Source organism: Plecotus auritus (genome assembly GCF_963455305.1).
Source record: "Plecotus auritus genome assembly, chromosome: 2".
Taxonomy (NCBI): Eukaryota; Metazoa; Chordata; class Mammalia; order Chiroptera; family Vespertilionidae; genus Plecotus; species Plecotus auritus.
The window spans coordinates 15,912,396-15,930,280 of record NC_137771.1 but is presented as its reverse complement, the minus strand read 5'-3'; the positions used below and the strand labels follow the sequence as shown (position 1 = coordinate 15,930,280).

Sequence of the window (17,885 nt, the reverse complement as noted above, 5' to 3'; positions counted from 1 at the left end):
CCGAGTTTTTGAACAGTGCCAGACAGAGAGTAAGAAGATCCTCAACAACAAGTGTTTGTTAAATGAGTGAATGAACGAGTGAATGCATGAGAGTCATCCTTCCTTCTTAGTCCTCCCTGTGTCTCCCTCTCTCCCCAGGATTCAGCAGGCGACCATGAGTGCTATGTCTGTGCTGATCTCTGTGGGTGCCATTCTGGGGAAGGCCAACCTGGTGCAGCTGGTGCTGCTGGTGCTGATGGAGGTGACAGCCTTTAGTGTCACGAGGATGATCAGCCAGCAGTTCCTCTCTGTGAGTCATGGTGCTGTGAGGGTGGGTGAGGAGGGGGAAAGGGGGGCCTCCATTTGGTGAGGCTTCTAGGATTTTAAATAATACAGCCAGGCCCAAATGGGGTGACAAAAGTGGGTCTATGCTAAATGTTTAAACATAGCAAATGAGTGCCTTTCGCTTCCAAAATATGACACTGCAGGAATCATAAGATCATTATAAGATGTATAAAAAGGTAATTCATTCCCCCCATCCCCCCCAGCTGTGGTCTAGCAAGCGGCATGGCCAGCGTCTTCTTTCAAACCAGTCAATGTGTGTCACTAGCTGTATATGGGATCTCATTGGGGGAAACTGTCAGAAGTCTAAGGCTGAGGCCAAGGGAAGGTGAGGCCAGGCCAGATGGTTTTCCCAGCTCTTCTGCGGTAGTTCTGACCCTGTGGTGAGATGATCACAGATGAGAAAGCTGATGCCCAAGATCACACAGCAAAGTAGTGGCATTTGTCTCATTACTGAAGATGTTAACTTTGATCACTTGTTAAGAAGGTTATTTCAATCATTTGGGTTTGAGGTGATGGTGGCTTAAACCAAAGTGAAGTCACTGAGGTATGGTGGTGAAAATTCCGCCAATTCTGGATATTTTTTTGAAGGCACAGTTGACAGGATTCAGGAGTAGCCCACTAAGTGAGTTATTAAGGATTACTAAATTTGATATTTATAAAGCAAAATTAGCATATATCTAGGATGTACTAAGGACTTCAGTTCAGTTATGAGAAGTCCGGCTATTTCATGTTGCAAAGTTTACATCACTTATCACTCCATGAAATTCTGCTGAAAAGTAGGAAGCAGTGGGGGCATGGCCATGTGGCTTTTGGCCCCACCTTAGTGGACCTTGGCCTAGAGCAGTGGTCGGCAAACTGCGGCTCGCGAGCCACATGCGGCTCGCAAGCTGCGGTTTGCCGCTTTGTTGACTAATGAGTTTGCCGACCACTGACCTAGATGCTCGATTCCAATAATTACAGGCTGTTGTTGTTCCTTGTGATTAAACCCCTATCCCAGCGGTTGGCAAACACATTAGTCAACAGAGCGGCAAACCACGGCTCGCGAGCTGCATGTGGCTCGCAAGCCACAGTTTGCCGACCACTGGCCTAGAGCATGTATTTATTTACTTATTTATTTATTTATTTGTTTGTTTGTTTGTTTGTTTATGTTAATCCTCACCTGAGGATATGTGTGTTTTTTTAAATTGATTTTAGAGAAAGAGGAAGGGAGAGGGAGAGAGAAAAAAACATCAATGTGAGAGAGAAACATTTGGTTGCCTCCTGCACACACCCCAGACCCCCCAACTAGGGATCAAACCCACAACTGGGTATGTACCCTGACTGGGAATCGAACCTGTGACCTTCCGATGTACACTCCAACCAACTGAGCCACACCAGCCAGAGCTGGCCAAAAGCATTTAAAAGCTACTGGTAGCCCAGCGGTGTGGTTCAGTGGTTGAGTGCTGACTTATGAATTGGGAGGTCACACTTGGATTCCTGGTCAGGGTACATGCTGGGGTTACAGGCTCAGCCTCCAGTTTGGGGCGTGCAGGAGGCAGCCGATCAATAGTTCTCTCTCATCATTGATGTTTCTCTCTCTCTCTCTCCCTTCCTCTCTGAAATGAATAAAAATATATTTTAAGCCACTGTGGAAGACAGTATAGAGTTTTCTCAAAAAGTTAAAAATGGAACTCCCATTTGACCCAGTAATCCCACTTCTAGGACTATATCCCAAGAAACCAGAAACACCGATCAGAAAGGACATATGCACCCCTATGTTCATAGCAGCACAATTTACAATAGCTAAGATTTGGAAACAGCCTAAGTGCCCATCAGCAAATGAATGGATTAAAAATTGTGGTACATCTACACAATGGAATACTACACTGCTATTAAAAAGAAGGAACTTTTACCATTTGCAACAGCATAGATGGAACTGGAGAGCATTATGCTAAGCAAAATTATCCATTCAGAGAAAGATAAATATCACATGATCTCACTCATATGTGGGATATAATGATCAACATAATTTGATGAACAAGAATAGATCCAGAAACAAATGGCAGGGGAGCGGGGCATGTAGAGAGCAACCAAAAGACTTGTAAGCATGCAGATTAGCATAACCAATGGACACAGACACCGGGGCCGTGGGGGCTTGCCCGGGGTGGGAATGGCTGCGGGCCGGCGGAGGGGGCGGTCAATAGGGGAAAAAGGAGACATATGTAAAACTTTAGACAATAAATTTAAAAATATATATTTTTAAAATAAAAAGTAAAAATAAAAGCCACTGATAAGACCAACCAGCAATGTCCCTGGAATAGACACTCAGCTGCTCACGGGCTCCTCTGAAAGGGGAACTGCTGGGCTGGATAAGCTTCAAGCACCCGTCTCATGACTTCAAGTCACCCCTCCTCTGTGAAGCTCAGAACTTTCTCCAAGGAATGTGGGGGTTCGCCCGAGGGCAGAGCGTGCCGACACTCACTGCTCCCGCTGGGCTGGTTGCAGGCGGACGACCACATAAGCATGATGCACATCCACGTGTTTGCGGCCTACTTTGGGCTGACTGTGGCCTGGTGCCTCTCAAGGCCGCTGCCCAAGGAAGCGGAGGAGAAAGAGCAGAGGACGACGAGCCCCAGTCTGTTTGCCATGCTGGGTAAGGGCGAGGTGAGGGGGAGATCTCGTACGTGGGGTGAGAGAGGCTCCGAAACGCTGCAGAAGAGCTCTTTCACCAGCCCGCCCTGGTGTCTGAAGGCCCTCTGCCACGACTCATTTCCCCACGTGGCGTGGGATGAATTCAGACCTTTGCGTGAAGCCTTCCCCTCCAGGATACTCTCTTCATTCACATCCAAAGGAGAGGAAAACTCCCTCCACTGGAGTGTCCATAAGTTTATCCAATCTGTTTGGCCTCAACTTAAAGGAGGGAGGTGGACAAGTGAAGAAAGTAAATCCCTGAAGTTGAGGAAAGGAGAGGGGAGGGACTGAAAAGTAAAAGTGGTGTATTTTGAAAAGCTGCGGTGAAAATGATGAACTCAGACCGCTGGGAGAGCTTAGAGGAAATCAGCCAGTGAGCTCCACAGCAGGCCACTGGGTGTCAGGCCATGGGGCTGGACGAAAACAGCATGCTAACTTTTAAAATAAGCATTTGGCCATCCCAGGCTGGGGTCAGGCGGTCTGGGGGTTGGTGATTAAACCCTCAGGGCCTTGGCTTCGCTGCCTGTGAGGTATGTTAGCTGGGCTCGAGCAACTTGAGACTTCAGGAAGGACACGTGTCTCGCCCGAAGTCACATAGCTAGAGAGCGATCAAGCCGAGATTCGCCTGCTCCGGGCTACTCCCGTCTGAAGTCCGCCGAGGCTCAGGCTCTGGAGCAGGAGTTCTGGTTCTGGCCACTGACCCTCTCTGGCCCCCAGGCACCCTCTTCTTGTGGATGTTCTGGCCGAGTTTCAACTCTGCTCTGCTGCCCATACCACACGAAAGGAAGAATGGCGTGTTCAACACCTACTATGCTCTTGCGGTCAGCGCAGTGACGGCCATCTCCCTGTCGGCCTTGGCCCACCCCCAAGGGAAGATCAGCATGGTGAGTAAGGGGGCTGCCCTGGGCCGCACTTGGGGCTTCTAGGCCCCACACACATGTTCACGCCCCTCCCCCCAGCCCCAGCCCTCGGTTTGGGTGGGGGGCCTTGTCTGCTGTGCCATGGAGCCCAAGGGAGAGCAGCAGCTTGTAAAATGGGTGCTGGAACTTAGGAGACTGCGCAGTGCTGAAAGGCTTACTAGGGGAAGTGATTCAGTCCAGCAGCATTGGCATCAAACAGACCCAGGTTTGAACCTCATTCCTGCTAGTTATTAAAGCCAGCTGCCAGGAGCAAGAGTTAGTGGGTGGTGGGGAGAGGGGGGGAGGAGAGAGACTAGAATAGAATGTGTCAGCCTTTCCTCTTAACCCAAGAAATGTCAAGATTGGAATAAGAATCAGAAGTAAAGAAGTAGGTTTACCTAGCCACATGGCCTTGGTGAAGCCACTTAAACTTTATATGTAACGTGCTTCATGTGGAGTAAGTTCTGGGCAAACATTAGCTGTTATTATCAATGGAGCCGGGAGATCGTGTGAGTTTTGGGTGGGCGAGATGGTGAGAGTGTAGAGCTAAAGACAAAACAAGTTCCCATGATGCTCAGGGCATGGAGTCAGCCAGCCAGAGGTGGTGGGGAAATCTAGACAGGCAGTGGGGCCTGGAGTGGAGAGAATGTGGCCACGGATGACAGGTTAACAGTACTAAGGGGAGGCAGGCGTCCCCACAGGTGAGCTCCATGGTGACAGGCAGTCTAGGGTCAGACAAGGTGGGGTCATCCAGGGAGGCAAGTTTGGCCATCAGGTCAGGGAAGCCCAGAAGCTGGTCTGAGGGCCCAGAGCTCCTAGACCTAGTTAGAGTAGAGGGGGACTGGGGGCGGGGGAGAGGGGCGCGGGAAGAAGCCTAAGAGGAGGCAAGGCCCAGTCCAGAGGAATGAAGGACAGAGCAGAGATGTGATCCGGGATTCAGCTTATTGGGTCCATACAGATGGCGTAGGCACCAAGTAGCAAACACTAATAATAAAAATAATAAAATCTATAATAATGGCTTATATTTATTGGGCATTTACTCATGTTCTATGCCAGGCACTGGGCTAAGGGTTTTTTTTTTACATGTGGTAACTCATTTATTTCTTACAATAACCTGCATTAAGCAGGTACAATCAAAACCCCATTACCTGGTAGAAAAGTTGAAGCACTGAGCTGTTAAGTGCCCAAGGACACATCACTAATGGGTGTGAGGGTGGCTGAACGCTGAGAAACTAGACTTTCAAGCCGATTCCTTAAATGCCGCCCAATCAGGGTGACTGTTCCCTGAGCCTGAGAAGTGGGGTGAGAGGAGACCATTGGTAAAGTCCAGGTAGTTTCAACAGGGGAGTGGATGGTTTCAGGACCACTGAAGCAGGGAGGACCTTACAGTAGTGCCTGACTACCAGCTCGCTGAGGAACTTTGGGGAAGATGCTGTCCTCTCTGTGTCTCACTTCATTCACCCACAAGCTCTTTCTCTGCAGACTCATATCCACAATGCAGTGCTGGCGGGAGGTGTGGCTGTGGGTGCCTCGTGTCACCTGATTCCTTCTCCTTGGCTGGCCATGGTGCTGGGCCTTGTGGCTGGGCTGATCTCCATCGGGGGAGCCAAATGCCTGCCGGTAAGGAGCTGGGCAACTAACACCCTCTGCTTTGTCTGGGACCAGAAGGACCCTGGGACCATGGTGGACCACCATGTGATACCAGAGGCTGCACCAGACAGGTGTTGGCACCCTCTCCGTTTAGCTTCAAAGCTCGGGGTGAAGGACCCACCCAGGCTGGGTGCTGCATGTGTTAGGATCTGGGGGACAAGTAGCAGAACCCATTCAAGCTTGCTCAGACATAGGGGGGAGTTTTTTATAAGGCCCCTGGGGTGTCATGGGACCCAAGGACAGAAATGCTTCTGGGAGCCCAGGAATGGCTGGCATCAGGGATGGGAGTGTTTGGGGGAGCCCAAGAAGTCCCTAATCTCCTTTCTTTGTTTTTCCCGAATATCTGCTTTATTCTCACTCTGTAGACGTCCTTTCTGTTCTCCTGCTGCTACTCCACATGGTGGAGTGTAGTATCTCTTTTCAAAAAGCAGCTGGGTATCATCTCTTGGCCCTAATTCCAAGTTCTTTGAAGAAGGAGCTCACTGGTCTAACTTGGATCCTGTGCCCATCTTTGGCTGGGTGGGGGTGGGGCATGCTGTGCACACATGGCGGCTGCCCATGAACCGTGAGCATGGGGGTGGGAAGGGCAGCACCTGGAAGAAAGATGCTGGCTGATCCTTTAGGTCATGCCCACTTCTGATGGTTTAGTCCTTCTAAGTGGATGGATTTTTCTTCCTTCAAAATTCAACAGGCACCGATAATACCAGAATACTTCATTATAGCCCATTTGTTGTTGATACACTTCTAAAGGAAATACTTAGGAACCACAAATCTTCATGGCTTTTGAAGGCTTGGTGGAGAATAAAGGAGCATACTTTTGGGTGGCACAGGAAGCTGAATTTGACTGACAGTGGATATTCAGGGAGGCAGTTTCAACGCCAGATAAGGAAGAAATTACCAATAGTTTAATTTGAGCAGTCTGATTTTCATCTTTGGAATGGGAACAGATGTCTTTTATCTCCTCTGGCTTTGAGGCCCTATGGTGAAAGGAGGAAGTACACAGCAAAAAAATGCATACGTTGTCCAGCAGATGTGGCTGAGCAGTTGAGCATCTAGCCAGAAACCAAGGGGTCACTGGTACAATTCCTGGTCAGAGCCCAGGAGGGGGCCTGCAGGAGGCAAGGGACTGATGATGTTTATTTCACTTCGATGTTTCTCTCTATTCCTCTCCCTTCCTCTCTAAAAATCAAATTTTAAAACCGTATTTTAAAATGCATAAGTTATCATCAATCTTAGAGACCATCACTTTATCTGTGCTTCGGTTTCCTTGACTCTATCACTGGGGGAACAATTCAAGGATGATTCACTGACTCACTCATTCACTCATTCATTCACTCATTACATATGTCTTAACATTTATCCTGCTTTCCAAGCTATAGTGCAGTGAGGAAAAGGGACAAATAAGCACAGCTTGGTGTGATGACTGCTCCAGGGCACATCTAAGCCAGCCTGAGACGCGTCAGGAAATGCTTCCCAGAGCAGAGGATGTCAAATAAGAGCATTGACAAATAACTAGTATTAGCCAGACAAAGAAGTGGGAAATGTATTCCAGGCAGAGGAGCAGTGTGTTCAGAGGCTCAACAGTGAGAAGAGCAGATGGCCCAGCCAGGAAACAGGAAGATGTTCTCTTGGCTGAAGCATTGGGTTCACCTGCGAGTGTGGTGGTATCAGAGTCTTGAGACATGGCAGGTGCTCAGGTATAGCTCCTGAGCTAGTTGAGGAGTCTGGGGTTTTATTCTGAAGACAAAGGGGAGTCTAAGGAGGGAGGTAGCCTGAACAAATTCTCATTTGTAGCCATATCTGTTGGCTGATGGCCATCTGGGAGGCGAAGTGGTGAGGTGGAGGAGCAGTGAATGGGAATCTCAAGGTGTGGTCACATTCTTTTCTTCTGACTTCTATTCTCATCAGCCATTTGTCTTTGGATGGCAGTTAAGTTTGGGCTAGACCAGTAGGTCTTAATCTCCTCCCAGGGACATGTGACGGTATCTGGAGACATTTTTGGTTGACACACTGGGTTGGGGGTGCTACAGGCATCTAAAGGGTACAGGCCAAGGATGCAGCTAAGCATCCTACAGTGCACAGGACAGCACACTCACAACGCAGATTTATAGCCCAAAATGTGAGTAGTGCCTGGGTTAGATCCTTGCTTCTCCAAGTGCGGTCGGTGGACCAGCAGCACTGGTACTCCCTGGGACTTTGTTAGAAATGCAGAATCACAGGCCCCAGACCTTCTAAATCCAACTCTGTGGTTTACCAGGCTCCCCAGGTAATGTGAGTGCCCGTGCATGTCTGCGAAGTGCTTCTTACGTGAGCCCTAAAGCCCATCCCTTTGGGTGGCCCTGGTGAAAGGGTGATCAGGAATGTCAGTCTCACATGCAGATCTACTGATAATGACGTTTGTCCCCAGGTGTGTTTTAACCGCGTGCTGGGGATCCATGACACTTGTGGCGTGCACTACACCTTTGGCTTGCCAGGTCTGCTCGGAGGGATCACCTACATCGGGCTGATGATGTATCAGACAAGCTGGTCCAAGGATCCCATGTGAGTCGCTTGGCTTATTCCCTTAATACCCCCACCTAACTCAGGAAGCAGTGTGCCCAGAGCCCTTAGCTGGGGTGCATGCATTCAGGGCCAGGCACTCAACAGGCCTCAGTGAGTATTTGTTGGCCAATTTATTCAGAAATTCTTCCCAGCCCCTAACTTGTGTGGAGTCATCACCTCTGCAGGTCACTTCTTCTTCCCAAAGGGCAGCTTAGGTGCCAGGCAAAGGCAGATAGCCCTGAGGCCCGCCCCCCCCCCCACCCAAAACAGACAGAGCAGGGCAACCAGGCCCAAGCCAGTTGAGTGAGTCCATGTTTCAACCTTTGATGGTGTAGGTCTCATGAGGAGTGTGCCATGGAGTCAGACTGATCTTGACCTCTTACAAGGGGGGCACGCTTCCTAACTTCTCTGAGCTTTGGACCCCTGGTTTTAAATGAAGATAATGATAATACCTCCCCTCATAGGATTGTTGGAGGCTGCCTGAGGCCAGGAACCATGTGGTTTAGAGGATTAAATAAGTGAATGTAGGAAAATGGCAGGCCCTCTCCTAAGCATTGGCAAAAGATTCAAAATCATTAGGAAAATTGTGTGGGCCAAATTCCAGGCTTCTACTCTGGAACATCTGGACCATTTGTCCTTCTAGATCCCAAATTCTGTGATTCCATGGCTCTCCTAGAGCAGTGGTTCTCAACAGCATCAACATCACCTGGGCATTGGTTAGAAATGCAAATTCTAATATCAGGGGGCTCAATTTGCAAAGTATATGATTTTCCAACCACTATACTATAAATCTGAAACTAATACAAAATAATTCTGAATGTAAGGTGTAATTGAAAAATAAAATTCAAATTAAAAAAAAAAAAAAAGAGCACTAGCCGGTTTGGCTCAGTGGATAAAGTGTCAGCCTGCGAACTGAAGGGTCCTGGGTTTGATTCTGGTCAAGGGCACATGCCCGGGTTGCGGGGTTGATCCCCAGCAGAGGATGTGCAGGAGGCAACTGATCAATGATTCTCTCTCATCATTGATATTTCTCTCTCTCTCTCTCCCTCTCCCTTCCTCTCTGAAATCAATAATAAAAAAAAATATATATATATATATATATAAAAAAGAAAGAAATGCAAATTCTAGGCCACCCAGATCTGCTCAATTAGGAATCTGGAGGTAGGGCCCAGGAGTCTGTGTTTCAACAAGCTTTCGTGGTGATTCTCATGCAAGCTTGGGTATTACTGGCCTAGAGAAAACAAAAAAGTCAACCCATGGAATACCAGTAAAGGATGAACAACACACTCTCCAAAGAAAACAAAATCCTAACTTAGCGCATTTGCTGATTTCTATGGTGCTAATACTCCCACCATGGCTGCCATCAAGGGGACATCACTGAACATGGAGTTGGGGAGAGATGAGAACAAGGGCCCAGGGCCTATGTGGCCTGCCTCCAGCACACTCTGCAAGTCAGCTCTCACCAGGACGAGACAGCTGAGGACCAAGAAGTTGTTCTTTCTCCTCTGCAGGAACCCAGCAAAGGGAAGGGCACAGTGACAGCGCTGACCTCTTAGGAGGCCTTCGTTCTGCTGGAAGTAAAGGGCACAGGCTTCAGGGACAGACTGAGGTCGCATTTACCAGTCGTGTGACCTTAGGCCTGATACTCAAACTCCCCTTAAGCTTCAGTTCTCTATCTGTAAAATGGGATAATAAGATCTACATATCGGGACTGCTGTGAAGATTCAGCAACATATAATAATTAAAGGGCTCAGGAAGGTGCTTGGTGTGGAGAAAATACCCAACAATGGCCCCTTTCCTTATGATTATGGATGCCGCTGCTTCCATAGGAGGGGCATCTGTATATAGTTAAAAGATGGAGAAAGCACTGAGCGGGCAGGCAAGAATACCTCATACGAAATGGGGATCAGCTACTGTATTCATGTGGTCATTGGGCAAGCCAGTTGACCTCCATTCATTCCACAAACAGTATTTGCCAATTTCCTGTTCAGGTGAGTGGATGTGAATGAGTCAGAGGCAGTGCTCTGAGCCGGGACGGAGAGATTTTCACAAAATGCAGGACTTTAAGAGGCGTGAAGATACTTGAAGAACACTGAATCACAGAGTGCACTGGCTCTTTCTCAATTCTCATTCAGGCCTTTCATTAGATCAGGGAGAAAGTCTCCACTGGGTTCGAGGAGTCTCTGCACCCTTCGGAAACGCGCTCACATGATGACTTTCAGTTTGAATGACAGCAGAGAAGGTCTCAGGCTGAGAGACTTGCCCAGGCTGCCACACCTTGGAGAGATTCTAGCTACGTTTTGTTTTCATTGTATTTTTTTTTAGAGTTGCCTCTCATTTCTCTTCCACGTTAGTGACACTAAGTTTTATTTTAAATGTCTATTTAAATGTAACAAAAAGTCTATTTAAAGAAAAATATTTTTAAAAACTATTTCTGGAATGTCAGCATGGCCAAATTTATAAAAGTAACCCTCAAATGCTGAAAGCTGGGACAGATCTGGCTAGCCTTGGTGGGTAGACAGACCTGCCTGGTTTGAGTCCCAAGAACCATTCCAAGCCTGTGACACTGGAACCCTTGGTTCACTTTCTAACCTGGACCTCCCCGTTAGTGAAATACCTTGTCACAGGGCTGCTGTGAGGATCATGTGAAATCAGCTGGAAAAGCATCGAGCTGAGGGTCTGTCTACACATGGAGTCATACTGGAAGTCTGTGTCCTTGTGTGCCTGGCTTCCTTTACTCAGCATTGTATTGTGAGATTCACCCATGTTGTTGAGTGTCTCTGTAGATTGTACATTTTCATTGGGGTATAGTGTTGAATTGTGCTTGGGTTTGATTCATAAAGGTGACGAGTGACAACATGAAGAGGTCAATTTAATGTTACAGCACCCCTCAAAACGAGAGGCACGGCATACCATGCAAGGCCACATGTCCCACAAGACCAGGCAGCAGAGGACGGGGAACTGAGACTATGCCTGTGGGAGTATAGCGGTGGGGACATCCCCTATTGGGCAGGAAGTGAAAACACGTGTTAGAGTTTGTGGTTGGGGGGTTTGTAATATGAGTTTTGCATTCCCACAAAAGCTGACTTGCAAGGGAGAGAGAGAGGTAAACAGCCTGGCCCATTAGTTCGGCCCTGTGATAAATGAGTACCAAGTAGACAAATTACAGAGCCTAAGAAAACAGTTAAAACAAGTGTTCCATTGTGTGAATACAGCACAATTCATTGATCCATTATTGATGACCATTTGGGCAGTTACTAGTTTGGAGCTATTAGGAACATTCTAGTATTGCTGCTATAAACATTCTAATGTTTTTGGGGAACATATGGATGCACTTCAAGTGAAAATATGCCTAGAAGTGGGATTGTTGGCTTGCATACAGCCATTTTATTGGATACTACCAGTTTTCCATTGTGATTTGCACCAATCTATACACATGAGAGTTCCCCTTCCCCCATATATTCTCTAACACTTCATGGTTTCCTTCTTTTGTATGTTAGCCATGTAGTCATCAAACTTATTGTTTGGATTTAATTTCCCTGATGACTAAGTAGAGCACTTTTCATATGCTTTTAGGACATTTTTTCTTTTGAAATGTCTATTCAAGTTCTTTTGCCCATTTTCTATTGTTGTTTTGTCTTTTTCTTAATGATTTTTAGGAATTCTTTATCTGTTCTGGATATAGATCCTTTATCAGATGTACTGTGAATCCCTTTTTCCACTTTGTGGGTTATCTTTCACCTTCTTAATGGTGTCTTTGACGAACAGTTCTTAACTTTAATATAGTCCAGTTTATCACTGTTCCCTTTATTTCTACTGCAAGGTCATGTCAATGTCCTCTCAGGGCCGTTTAACTGTGTGAACTGAAGTGAAGTCCTGGGGTTGCCTGGAAGGACAACGAACAGGGAAGCATGTTCAAGAGGGGTAGGCAGGGGAGATGGATCTGATAGCCAAACTGTACCCCTCCTTGACTTGATAGAAATAAAGCCTTCCTCTTTAATGGCCTAATGAGGAAACTGGGGCTCTGAGAGGGCAAGTGACTTTTCCAGGGCCACACAGTTGGTGACAGAACTGGGACTTGAACTTGGTCTTTCTAGCTCCTGGTCTAGTTCATTATCCAGGGGTCTGAGGATTAAAGTAAGCCCAAGAGGTTCTTGGAATCCCCCTCCTCCATGTCTGCATGGCTTTGCAGGAAAATGACAGGGGAATATACCACCAGGAAGAGGACACTTGTTCCCGCTGGCCCTGCCTGACAGGGTCACTACTCATGCCAGCTGTGTTTTTTGTCCCCAAGACCTCTGCAGCCCGACACCTGAACGTGACCATCTTTGCTCTGTCATTTCCAGGATTGGCTTCCAGGTGCTCTTCGACACTGGGGCATTCAGCTTGGCCATGGCGATGGGTCTAGCATCTGGTCTCCTGACAGGTCAGTGTGCGCTCACCCTCCCACCACTGCCCAGGCACAGGGCCCAGGTTCAGAGTGCATCTGCCCCATGGCCGGATGTGCACAAGCCCATCCTGTTCCCTGTGAGCCCACCTCCTCAGCTCTGGCCAAATGATTAGAAAACACACAAACAGAATCACATCATTTCAGAACTGGAAAGGCCCTCAGAGGTCACCTGCAACAGGTGTGGACTCTGAGGGCCAGGGAAAGGAAGAGTGGATTGCAGCCTCTTAGAGCCACGACTGGTGATTGCACCCAATTTTGTACAGAAGGCCAAGGAAATCCTTATGCCAAAATGCTTACCTGAGGACATCCATAATATTATTTGGTTCAGCAAATATTTATTCAATATCTACTATGAGCCTGGCACTATTCTTAAGCACGAGGGACAAAGCAGTGAATAAAACAATGCCCTGATCTCATGGAGCTGACATTCTAGTCGACAATAGGCAAATAAATGCATACTATGCAAGATGGTGGTAAGTGCTATGAAGATAAATAAATCAGAGTGGGGGGACTCGTCAGTGTGAGGGTAGTCTGCTCTTTTGGAAGGGTGGTAAGGGAAGGCCTAGCTAGTAAATCTTTGAGCAGAGACCTGAATGGAGAGAAGGAGGGAGACATTACAACGTGCTATTTGGGAGAAGAGCATTCTATGAGAAGGAACAGCATGTGCAAAGGCCCTGAGGCAGGAACATGCTTTGTATGTTTGGGGAACAGCAAGGAAGTCAGTGTAGCTGATGAGGATAGAGTGAGGGGGAGAGTGGCCGGGGTTGAGGACAGAATGGTAGCAAGGAGTCAGGTCACTCTGAGAGGTGGGGAGCTATTGGGGTTCTTTAAATGGAGGATTGAAGTATGCTTTTGCTTCTGCAATATGATAGAACAACAAAGAATCTGGGAGAGTTGCTAATTGGCCAATCTTACTTATATGCTAGGTGAAAATATGCATTCTGTTCAGAAACGTTCACTTTTATTCTCTAAGTGAACAGCTTTTATGGGTTAGACACTCATATATCGTGTCCCTAAGCAGGGAGCGGGCGCCCAAGAGACCAAGTAGCATAAGCAGACACGAGTGACTTGTGTGGTGTTAGGCACATTCCTTCACTTCTCTGGGCTTGGCTGGCTTCTCTGTATAAAGGAAGGGTTATGGTCGCGAATCATGTGGCTTCCTTTCAGCTCTGAAACATGCATGGAGGGACTTTTTGCAGTTACCTGGGTGGTTTTAGAGAGTAAAATTGTCTAGAATAACCTTAATGTACCATCTGGCCTCAGCTTTTGAGTCTGAGGTGATTAATTAAAGACAGATGAGAAAAATGCTTTCATCCATAAGTTTACATTCTATTCTGGGTAGAGTGGTCCTATTTAGCAAATGAAAGTATAAGGTGCCCATTATTTTGAATTCAAATTAGCTGAGCATTCTGTATTTTATCTGGCAACCCTACACCTGGGCTCTTCCACCATTCACCAATATTACCAAAGTGACACTGACTCACTGACTTGTAAAGGACACTGGGGGCGGGGTGTTCCTTATGCTCTAATGGAGTTAAGAAAGAGAAGAGCAGAAAAGACACCTAGATTATTGATCACAGAGTTAAAACTAATGAGCTTTCCTCCTTACATGTTGCTTTGGACACAAGGGAACTGTTTAAAAAGAACTTGGGCCCTAACCAGTTTGGCTAGTGGATAGAGCATCGGCCTGCGGACTGAAAGGTCCCAGGTTCGATTCCGGTCAAGGGCATGTACCTTGGTTGCAGGCACATCCCCAGTAGGAGGTGTGCAGGAGGCAGCTGATCGATGTTTCTCTCTCATCGATGTTTCTAACTCTCTATCCCTCTCCCTTCCTCTCTGTAAAAAATCAATAAAATATATTTTAAAAAAATAATTAAAAAAATAAAAAGAAAAAGAACTTGGACAACAGAAGAGGAAGTGGCCCCCAAGCAACCAAAATAGCACCTAGTGGAAAGCCAAGCCTTTTACCTGTCAAGAGACCCCATTCCTCGGAATCTGTCCATGCTCTTTACGGTACAACCCCATCGGGTATGGTTGTTGGGTTTCTGACTCAGGAAGATCAGAAATAGATTAGAAGTGGGGTAGGTTCCCCAAGGTAAGGCACACTAGTATGTCAGAAGTGAAAGCAGAGCCTCACAGAGGACAAGAAATTCTTAAAATTAGACACAAGAACACAAAAAGCTTGGGCTGCTAGAGAGCAGACCGACAACCCTTGACAGCTATCTACCTGTGTTCTATAGCAATTCGTAAGTGGATGTTCCCAGCGACAGTTCTGGTTTTTTTAAGAATCTAAATGTATTCAGTGATGACAAGAAAATGCAATATGGATTTATGTATTTAGATGGATTTTCATTAGTGAGAGTAAGCCTCAGCTACCTGGAAAATTCATGTCGATGATAGAGCTCATTTCTGAGTAATTCTAGCAAAACGAGACGTGCTAATTGTACCTTACCTGCCAATATCAGTTAAAGGCATACACAACAACAGGGAAATATGACTATGCATGCGCCCACACTTGTTAATCTTACTACTGAATACACTGAGACTGATCATCATTAAAAACACACAGATAAATCTGTGGATGGCATGTCCCTGCTTCCTGTGAAAGGTAAGCGCTCACTTCATGGATTCTGGGAAATTCGGCAGGTTTTACTCAGTGGCAGAATGCACAGGGCCAAGCTCTCTGGGCAGAGCCTGGACAGGTGAAAACAACAGGGACAAAAGCAAGTGGTTATAAATTACTTTCCTAACTACACTAGTGGAACCTTGAGCTGAGGTTGCTGGGAGTTTATGGTATTGGACCTACTACGAGGTGCCTACTTTGTTTGAGCTGCTCTCCATGGTAGCTCTTGCGTTTCAAATGGATAAGCTTTCACGTGGGGTCACAGTCTGGGAGGGCCGTTCTATTCCATCTCGGGAAGCGTGTCAGATCCATGGTTTTCCTACACCTCTCAGAGTAATCGAAATCTTTTAGAAATAATTGCTCTTGCCAGTTCCTGTTAAAAGATGTCTATAGGATTAATTACGTGGGCCCAGGAAGAACAGTGCTTCCATTTGTCTGTCTCCCCGTTGTGGGAGGAAAAAAAAGGATTTCTGTTGAGATACTATAGTTGACATATGATATTTTGAGATAACAAATGCTGTGCTCTAAATGTTCAACATTTTTAAATGAATTTAAACAGGTCTCATCTTAAACCTCAAAATATGGAAAGCACTGCATGTGGCTAAATATTTTGATGACCAAGCTTTCTGGGAGGTGAGTGTTTTTTTTAACCTCTTAATGTCATAGATGTTGAGTGAATGAACTTAAAAAGATATGGGGGCATGTGTTAATTTGGTGTTTATGAGAGTAAAATAAAAACAAATGAAAATGAAGTAAAGAGTAAGGAAGGAGGAGCAAAACCATGATGTGGTAAAGGTTCCCTGATGCCTCAAAGTCAGTGAGGGCCAGGGATGAAAGAACTGTCTCTGGCCACACTTCTTTCCACCTGGAGTTGTCAACGTGGGCAATAGTTTGACGTGAAGGTGATAGAATCCTGAATGCAAGAGCCAGGAGGATCGCAGGGACCAGCAAGTCTAATATCCTCCTTTGACAGATGCTCGGAGTGGAGCCAGGACTGACCAAGTTCCCACAGTGATTGAGTGGCAGAGCTGAATCTAAAACAACTCCTGATAAATTATAGCTGGTGGACAAAAGGAAACTTTATAGAATCTGGGATCATTTAGCCAGGGGGCACAAAGCTCAAACAAGTCACCTGCCACCGAGCGTCTCTGCATTACATTGTAGCAGTTGTTATCATAACTGGGCTACACACTGTCACCCCCGCCCTCCTCCCTTTGACCTACACTCATAGTTCACAAAGCACTCTGATGTATGTTGCCTTGGGTAACCTTCCAATCGAAGCTGAGGTTGGGGAAGCAGGGATCAATATTGCCTGTCACAAATGGGAAGTGGGGGCTGACGGAGGTCAGGCTAGTGCCCAGTATCATACTTTGGGAGTGGCAGAGACAAGACCAGGAACCAGGCCTTCAGAGTCCCAGCCCAATCCTTTCTCCACCCGCTTGCCCACCCACTGATCAATAAAGGGTCAGAGAACCAGCGTTAGTATGGGCCTTGACACCTGTCTCTGTAGGGGCAAAACAGAGGACCTGCCTCTTCTCCCCTCCTTCCTCCTTTTCTAACAGCTTTGTAACTGGCAATGAACCACACATATTTAAAGCCTACAATTTGATACTTTTAAATGTATTCTACACCTGTGAAAACCATCACCGCAATCAAGATAACGAACATACCCATCACCACCAAACATTTCTTCCTGCCTCCTTGGAACGACTCCCTTCCTACCCCACCCCACCCATCCCCAGGCATCCACTGACCTGCTCCCTGTCACTATAGACTAGTTTGCATTTTCTATAAATTTACAGAAATGGAACCAACCACAGGACACATGTTCTTCTTCACCTGGCTTTTTTTTTTTTTTTTTTTTTTATTGATTTTCACAGAGAGAAAGGGAGAGGGATAGAGAGCTAGTGACATCGATCAGCTGCCTCCTGCACGCCCCCTACTGGGGATGTGCCCGCAACCAAGTTACATGCCCTTGACCGGAATCGAACCTGGGACCCTTCAGTCCGCAGGCCGACGCTCTATCCACTGAGCCAAACCAGTCAGGGCTCACCTGGCTTCTTTCACTCGGCATTATTCTGAGAGCCATCCACACTGTTGTGTGTAACGTGCCTCATCCTGCACCTGCTTCTCTCTAGTCACTGGCTCTTGGCTTTTCCCAACAGCCAGTCTCTTCCCAGGCCCTGCATGTGTTCTCACCCTTTTAGCAGAAGCAGATCTGAATTCTAGTCCTAGCTCACACCTGGTAAGTTGGTGCCTTCAGGCAAATCGCTTTACTTCTCTGGGGCTGTTTCCTCATTGGCAGAATAGGATCAAATTCCATAGTCTGGATGCAGACAGATCTGGGTTCTGCCATCTCTAACTCTGTGATCTCTCAGAGCGTCAGCCTCCCCATCTCTGAAATGGAGATAATAATAATAATGTCTCACTAGGTTGTTGTAAGGATTCAAAGGATAATGTGTGTGAATGTTAGCACCCAGATCCATAGAAAACACCCCACATGTTAGCTACTCTGAGTTCCAATTCTAGAATTCTGTGATCCAAGCGCCTCAATGAGTAGTGATAGTGTAAGGCACAACTAGAGAATTCAGGATGTAGTCAGCTTGCAGAAGAGAAGACCCAAAGGAGACCTAAGAACTACCTTCAAATACTAAGCTGTTGTGCAGGAGAGAAAAAAGGTTCTTTTCTATGCTTCTCTAAAAAGTGTACCTGGGCCCAGTAAGCAATG

The 17,885-nt window shown here is 46.8% G+C and overlaps 1 protein-coding gene across 1 annotated transcript in view; it reads left to right on the top strand.

Moving 5' to 3' along the window:
* RHCE (Rh blood group CcEe antigens) overlaps window positions 1-17,885 on the top strand; it is a gene marked incomplete at both ends in the record, with an annotated part of 29,605 nt that overhangs the window by 11,184 nt on the left and 536 nt on the right. The window contains 7 exons of the mRNA XM_080657847.1: window positions 139-289; window positions 2,809-2,956; window positions 3,712-3,878; window positions 5,376-5,513; window positions 7,951-8,084; window positions 12,431-12,510; window positions 15,717-15,790. Coding sequence (XP_080513973.1) covers window positions 139-289; window positions 2,809-2,956; window positions 3,712-3,878; window positions 5,376-5,513; window positions 7,951-8,084; window positions 12,431-12,510; window positions 15,717-15,790 — 892 coding nt within the window. The remainder of the gene's footprint in view (window positions 1-138; window positions 290-2,808; window positions 2,957-3,711; window positions 3,879-5,375; window positions 5,514-7,950; window positions 8,085-12,430; window positions 12,511-15,716; window positions 15,791-17,885) is intronic.